Below are 7,799 nucleotides of genomic sequence, written 5' to 3' on the forward strand. Positions count from 1 at the left end.
TATTTGTAACTTAAGCACTCTGTAAGTGGAATTGACTGACCATTGTGGTAATGGTAATGTTTCCAGTTTTTAAACAAGCCAGTGGAAGGTAAATGTGATGTTGTGCTTGTTAGATTATAAAGAATGATAAATGTGTTTAGTAAATGAATTGGCTGATTTTGGTAATCTAATATTTGATGCTACAAGGCACTGAATTGTTACACTAGGATTATGTTCTCAGTGTAGTGTGCATGAAGTGGCAGCAAACAGAATCCTTACAGATACTGTTTTACTTGGAATAACTTCAACTTTAAGAAAATCAAAGAACAGCCGAGGTTGCTAAGTGACAACAAAATATTTATGCTTTTTTTAGAAAATTAAACCGGTTTATGCAATGAGTAGTAGGGGACAGCATATATTGTGTGCCACCCACATGCTGTATAGGGCCATTATTGCACATAATTAAGACCTGCATAATTCAGCAAATAACCACAGCTATCACCTCTGTCTTAGTACTGATATTTTCTAATACTGTTTATTTAGTCTTCTTCCTCAGAAGAAAGTAATCCATTATAAATGAATACTCTCTATCTGTGCTGTGAAATACAAGTATTATCCTTTTGTAGGCAGATACTGGAAGAGGAGGCAAGATGGGAGAGAGGGCAAGGAAACAGAGCAAGAATCACTGTTTATATCTTGCTATTTGCTTTGCAGGCTTATTCTCATCACCAATATGAGATGAAGCACACTAAAAGGCAATGATGTGGCACAAACGTTAGGTTTTTCTGGAGAGAGGGGATAATGATGGGTTCAGCCTAAGGCTCCATGCCTTGTTCTTGGCTCTCACAGAGGAGCTGTGTATGGCTTTCCAGTCTGACCCTGTGGATAAAGCCCTCCCCACCACCACGGAGGGTGGTGCGAAGCTCTAATTACAGCAGAGTGAAGGGGGAGTCTCACTCAGCAACAGAGTGAGAGTTTTTTCAAGTGTTGTTAGATGCAGTCCGGCTATTCGAATGCTAAGGCTGATTCGGGAAGAGGAGAGCTGCTGTGAGGGGCTGGCCATCAGTATTGCCTTCCAGCTGCATCGGGACACCCTGCAGAGGAGACACAGGGAGGGAGTCACTGAGCTCAACATCCTTGAGCATGCTACTGCAGCAATGGGATGAGTTAGTCCTTGACAGAATTTCATCTTATTTTTTGTTTTTTTGTTTTGTTTTGTTTTTTCCTTTGACAAAGAGGTTGTGAGGACAAGAAACAAAGTTGTGTTCAAAGACATGTGAGAAGTTGACTGGAAAAAAATTATTTGTATCTTCAGTTCTCTTAATTCACCAGACGAAAGTTTATCTCCTGCCTGAACTGGAAGAGAGGGACAGCTGTTTGAGGGAACCCTCATCAGGCTCTTTTTCCACTCTGCTCTCAAAAATTATAGCTTTGACTAAAGTCTTTCAAAACCAACTGCTGCCATCAAAGACATTATACAAAATGGCATAGTTTCGAAATAAAAAGGCTTCTTTTTTCTTGGAATCTTCTTGGAATCTACTTGGGGGACTTCGGTGCTACAGAGAGTACACGTTGCAGCATTGAGGGTTAGGAGGTGGCTGTTTGGCTGGCTCCTCCCTACCTCTGTGTTTTTTGCAGTCTGTGTAAGAAATATTTTATCTGTCTATAGTTGCAGTCATCACCTCCTGCTATTTCCCTAGAATACCCATATGCTCTGAAAAGGGCGGTGTGGGAGGGAGCAGCGCCAGCAGCGCCGCTGCCGGTGTGGGGTCCGGGCTGGGGCGTGTGGCGGGGCCCGCGGTGCTCGGGGCCGCCGCCAGGGGGCAGCGGCGCGGCCTCCGCTCCGCGCCGGGAGCGGCAGCGCCGCCACCTGCTAAAGCTGATCCTGCTAAAGCTGCTCCTGCTAAAGCTGCTCCTGCTAAAGCTGCTCCTGCTAAAGCTGCTCCTGCTAAACCTGCTCCTGCTAAACCTGCTCCTGCTAAACCTGCTCCTGCTAAACCTGCTCCTGCTAAAGCTGCTCCTGCTAAACCTGCTCCTTCTAAAGCCTGCTCCTTCTAAACCTGCTCCTGCTAAAGCTGCTCCTGCTAAAGCTGCTCCTGCTAAACCTGCTCCTGCTAAACCTGCTCCTTCTAAAGCCTGCTCCTGCTAAGCCTGCTCCTTCTAAAGCCTGCTCCTGCTGAACCTGCTCCTGCTAAACCTGCTCCTGCTAAACCTGCTCCTGCTAAACCTGCTCCTTCTAAAGCCTGCTCCTGCTAAAGCTGCTCCTGTTAAACCTGCTCCTTCTAAAGCCTACTCCTGTTAAACCTGCTCCTTCTAAAGCCTGCTCCTGTTAAACCTGCTCCTGTTAAACCTGCTCCTTCTAAAGCCTGCTCCTGTTAAACCTGCTCCTTCTAAAGCCTACTCCTGTTAAACCTGCTCCTTCTAAAGCCTGCTCCTGTTAAACCTGCTCCTGTTAAACCTGCTCCTTCTAAAGCCTGCTCCTGTTAAACCTGCTCGTTCTAAAGCCTGCTCCTGTTAAACCTGCTCCTTCTAAAACCTGCTCCTTCTAAAGCCTGCTCCTTCTAAAGCCTGCTCCTGCTAAACCTGCTCCTGCTAAACCTGCTCCTGCTAAACCTGCTCCTGCTAAACCTGCTCCTTCTAAAGCTGCTCCTTCTAAAGCTGCTCCTTCTAAAGCCTGCTCCTGCTAAACCTGCTCCTTCTAAAGCCTGCTCCTGCTAAACCTGCTCCTGCTAAACCTGCTCTTTCTAAAGCCTGCTCCTGCTAAACCTGCTCCTGCTAAACCTGCTCCTTCTAAAGCCTGCTCCTGCTAAACCTGCTCCTGCTAAAGCCTGCTCCTGCTAAACCTGCTCCTTCTAAACCTGCTCCTGCTAAACCTGCTCCTGCTAAACCTGCTCCTTCTAAAGCCTGCTCCTGCTAAACCTGCTCCTGCTAAACCTGCTCCTTCTAAAGCCTGCTCCTGCTAAACCTGCTCCTGCTAAACCTGCTCCTTCTAAAGTCTGCTCCTGCTAAACCTGCTCCTGCTAAACCTGCTCCTTCTAAAGCCTGCTCCTGCTAAACCTGCTCCTGCTAAACCTGCTCCTTCTAAAGTCTGCTCCTGCTAAACCTGCTCCTGCTAAATCTGCTCCTTCTAAAGCCTGCTCCTGCTAAACCTGCTCCTTCTAAAGCCTGCTCCTTCTAAAGCCTGCTCCTGCTAAACCTGCTCCTGCTAAACCTGCTCCTGCTAAACCTGCTCCTGCTAAATCTGCTCCTTCTAAAGCCTGCTCCTGTTAAGCCTGCTCCTGTTAAACCTGCTCGTTCTAAAGTCTGCTCCTGCTAAACCTGCTCGTTCTAAAGTTTGCTCCTGTTAAACCTGCTCCTTTCTAAAATTTGCTCCTGTTAAACCTGCTCGTTCTAAAGCCTGCTCCTGTTAAACCTGCTCGTTCTAAAGTTTGCTCCTGTTAAACCTGCTCCTTTCTCAGGGCAGCGGCCCTTTGAGTTATGTCTGTGCCGGCTGCTCTTGGCTGTGTGTGATCAGGGCAGTCGTGAGTGCTCTGTGTACTTAGGCAGTGAGAACAAGATGAAGATGTTCTTAATGAAGCATCAAGCACAGTGAGGCTACAGTTTGGGGTTTTTTCCCCTTCAGTCTTTCAAAGAGAAGTAAACAGTATTACTCTTAAAAATCCATATATACTTCATTTTTCCTTCGTGTGAGTTTATTATTTAAGGAAGCGGAACTTGTGTCATTGGAATAACTCCCTAAACTTTGACATCTATTTGAAATGTGACTTTTTGTAAAAACAGGAATTTAAACTCTGCATAAAAACCATTTATTGAAATTGTTTAAAGGTCTAAGTGGAGCTAAACCAGAAGTGCCTCTAGGTTTTCAAACCCAACTTTCACTTTAGAAGGAAAAAATGAAATCTTTAAATTAATGTTCAAAGAGGAATATATCTGGATATATGACTTCTTTGAAATGTTAAATGCAAGGTGAGAAAGTTTTTTAGTACTTAGTGCTTGAGGCTCTTTCATGCTTTTATATGACTCTGGGTAAATTGCCACTGCAACTTAAAAAAATTTTTCTTAATTTAATTAAATAGCTCTTTGAGAAGTTCACTCTGTCTTAAATATTTTCATTGCTTGATAGTTTACTAAGGTTAGCAAATGTAAAGTGGAAAAAAAGTTACCTTGAAAGACACAGGTGTGGAAGAGAAGAAAAGTTTGTATCTGTTGTGTGACTGCAATAAAGAAAAACAAAACTGAGGGCAGTTAATCTTGTTTTCCCTTAAATTTGTCTTTACTTATCTTCAGTCATTTTGCAGAATGCAATCAGATCTGATATTCTGAGTCACTGGAATTTGGTTACAGTGTACCTTCTCCCATGAAGCAGCAGTAGTTGCTTATGAAGTATCATGCAGAGTTATGACCACAGATTCTACAGCGCTGAGAATGTGAAATCCAAAGAAGCAATACAAAACTGAGACAGGTTAATGTAAAGCAACAGAATCAATGAGGCTTTGCTGTATACTTTTGGTGATATTCCAGGTTTAGTTTACATTTGGAGGTACATATGGTAATGTATTTTTTATTTTAAATTTCCTGTACGTGGTTCTTCCTACTAAATTTAAAATGTGGAAACGGAGGCACTGACAGTGAAGATGAGAGTGGACTGAAAGCAAAAGTCTGATGTGTATGGATCTTGCACAGAGCAGAGGAAAGGGCTTGTGCCATTGAAAGGAAGTGCTGCTAGAAAGGGTTTGAGCTCCATTATGGGAGGGAATGGGCAGAGGGACTCTGTCCAGGATTACTGCCCTTAAGTTTAGGCATTTCTCTTGGTATTTTTGGGATTCATTGTTATACATGATGTCTTCTATTATTCCATGTTGACCAACTTCAAAGGTAGCTCAGACTTTGACAGGTTGAGCTGCTTGGCAGTATCCAAGAGCTAATGTCCTGTACAGGCACCTGTTTCTCTGCATTTGCTACTACAGCATTCCAGTGCAATTAGTCTTTTTTTTTTTCTCTCCACATTTCCAAGCTATTACTTTTACTGTTAGCTTTGTTTAATTTTTAAGTGCTTCCAACTGAAGAGTGTTAATGAATTCATTAAAAATTACCAACATAAAAAAAAAAAAAAGAGATTAGAGAGAATTCACTGTACACTCAATATTCTGACAAGTAAAAAAACCCAGAGGAGCTGTATGCTGCAGTAGACTGCTATAAATTATTCTGTATCTTGACAGTTAACTGCATTTCTATACATGACAGTACTTGGGGCATGTTAAATAGACTTCAGATCATCCTTAGTGTAAGTTGTAGCTTTTTATATTTTCCATTGGAAATACTATTATTTTTTAGCATTGCAGGAGAACTTTATTCTGTACATCCAGATTTTTCACAGAAAAGAAAGTAATTCAAGAAATATACAGTAATCCTAGAATGCCACTCAACCCTTAGAAATCCTTACTACCTAAAGTAGTGACTATGGAAGCCATATATTAAATATTTTAAAGGCATTTCAGCTTGCTGAACTATGATGGTTAGAAATGAGAAAGTCAGAATTAAATTTATATTTCATTGCCTTATTCATAATGTTTTTGTCTGGTGTGGGGTAATAGAGAAGCAAATCACCTAAAGAATGAAGTCTGCAGGCATGAAAACACATTTTCATAATTGTCTTGGCAGGAAGCCTGCATGCTCTCGTAGCAGAGCTGTGAATATTCCATGGGATGAAGGAGCTGCTCGCTCAGCAGAGGGGCACTGTCCGTGTGAGTGCTCGTCTCTTTTCAAAGTCCCCCAAAAGAACATGTGTATGCTGGAAAAAAAAGCCCTCAAACTAACCATAATGATTTGCATTTTCTAGTATCTTAACTTGTCCAAAATATTTAGAAAATGAGAGAAGAATAAGAGGAATCAAATCAGTGGAATGAAGTTTGGTTTCTGTTAGAAGTAGCTATCGAGTGTTGGGAAGATTCTGTGCAAGGAGTGGATTTTTGGCAGGCAGGTGGATAGGTGCCATTTTGGGTCGATGGGCAGACACAATATGGATAATTCTCCCATTGATTTTTTATTAGCAGTGGTACAGGATGGGGTGTCAGTGTCAGGCTGCTCCTCTCAGGAGTTCATCCAGGAAATTTATCCAAGTCACAGCAACCTCTGTTGAAGTTTGCTTGCTTCCACAGAAGACCTTTTTTTTTTTCCATTGAGATCTTCTGGGGCTTGTTATGTATCATTAATTGTTCTGTTAAGATGAGGAACAGAATTATCATGTATTTTAACTAGCTTGAATTTTTTTTCAGAGGCATAGTTTTTTGGCTTTGCATTACTACTGCCTATATTTCATTTTTTTTTAGAGGACTTCTGATACCAAAGCAATCGTTTCCTGTCAAAATAAACCAGCTTTTTAGGTTTGCAATCAATTTGGAGAGTTTTGCAGAAAATTGTTAGATTTTTCAAAGAAGCACATGAGTTTGCAAACTTAGCAAACTTTGTGTGGGATGAAAATCTTCCTGTGATATTAAGAAAATAGAAGTTGTACACGGTAGGTCCATTATCAGGATAGCAGAGATTTTGCTAATTTGATAACAGTGTTGTAGTTTAAATGACTTTAAAATGTTGACATAAGAGACCTGAAAGCCTAAGGCCACCATATTCACTGTAGATGCCAAAAAAATCTTCAATAAGAAATTATTGTGCCATTGGGGGCAGTCTTATTTGCTTCAGGTTAGCCATTACTAATATCAGTTTCTTCCCTCTGGAAAAAAATTTACATTTCTGGCTATATGTTTATTTGTTTGTTTGTTTATTTTACTTAAGCAAAATACAAGAGGGATGAAAAAACTTTCTGTCAGTTGTGTTTGAAATTTTTTTAGTGTTTCAGTTCAAGAATATGATGTGATATTCAAACTTCTCACAGATTTGATAAGGAGAAATATCCTACTAAGTAATTCAAGAGTGGATGGAAACCTTGGCAAAAGACCTGTGCCTGGATCCCTAGAGAGCTTCCAAACTTTACTTTTTCCCTTAAAATTAAACTTTGATAAAAATGGGTTGATTGCAAGGTTTAATTGTGTAATGTGCTCTTTTAGGAGTTTGTTTTCAAAATGTACTCAACTTTGATATTAAGTCCACCAAGTGTTATTGGGTGTCAATCTTGGAGCCTTTGTCTGCTCTTCCCTAAGATCCAATTGTTTCGTGTCATTCATAGTGTTGTAGCATCAATTGCTAGAACTCCATTTTCTTCACAGTGCACATGCTTGTTGAAACACTCCAGTCGTAGTGCTTAGTTTATTCCAAAAAGTGCAGGCATCTCACTTGTTTATGTTCAGTTATTTGAAGGACAAAAAGGAAATTATTTATTTGAAGATGAGCTGAGTTAAATTTTACTAGCTCTTGCTGCCATGGACAAGATCAACCATTATATTCAGCATATGCATATAAAATACTGCACAGAAGTATCCATGCAGACCTACCTGTGTTATGCCAAGGACACCAGAAAGAGCAGAAGTTTCCTTGCATGCTGCCTGCGTGTGTGTCTGGCTGCCGCAGTGTGGCTTGTCCAGCTGGGACTCCAAAGAGCTGCCTCTCTCCAGGGAGCCAGGTGGCCAGGGAGCCCCTGTCTTTTTTTCCTGTTCACAGGTTCCAAGTGTGTGCAGTGCTGTGTATTTTTACTTGGAGACTAACTGCATTTATTTTTGCTCTCTCCCCTCCCCTTGTTTTCTCTTGCATAGCTCAACAAGCAGCAGCTGCAGGTGCTGAAGGAGCGTTTCCAGGCCTTTTTGAACGGGGAGACGCAGATCGTAGCGGATGAAGCATTTTGCAATGCTGTGCGGAGTTACTATGAG

At 41.6% G+C, this 7,799-nt stretch overlaps 1 protein-coding gene across 10 annotated transcripts in view; it reads left to right on the forward strand.

The window, feature by feature from the left end:
• Window positions 1–7,799, forward strand: part of CADPS2 (calcium dependent secretion activator 2) — a 284,504-nt gene that overhangs the window by 50,506 nt on the left and 226,199 nt on the right. For all 10 annotated transcript variants that reach the window (XM_072921238.1, XM_072921236.1, XM_030256895.4 and 7 more), the window contains exon 2: window positions 7,686–7,799. In XM_072921238.1, coding sequence (XP_072777339.1) covers window positions 7,686–7,799 — 114 coding nt within the window. The remainder of the gene's footprint in view (window positions 1–7,685) is intronic.

Source organism: Taeniopygia guttata, chromosome 1A (assembly GCF_048771995.1).
Source record: "Taeniopygia guttata chromosome 1A, bTaeGut7.mat, whole genome shotgun sequence".
NCBI classification, from domain to species: domain Eukaryota; kingdom Metazoa; phylum Chordata; class Aves; order Passeriformes; family Estrildidae; genus Taeniopygia; species Taeniopygia guttata.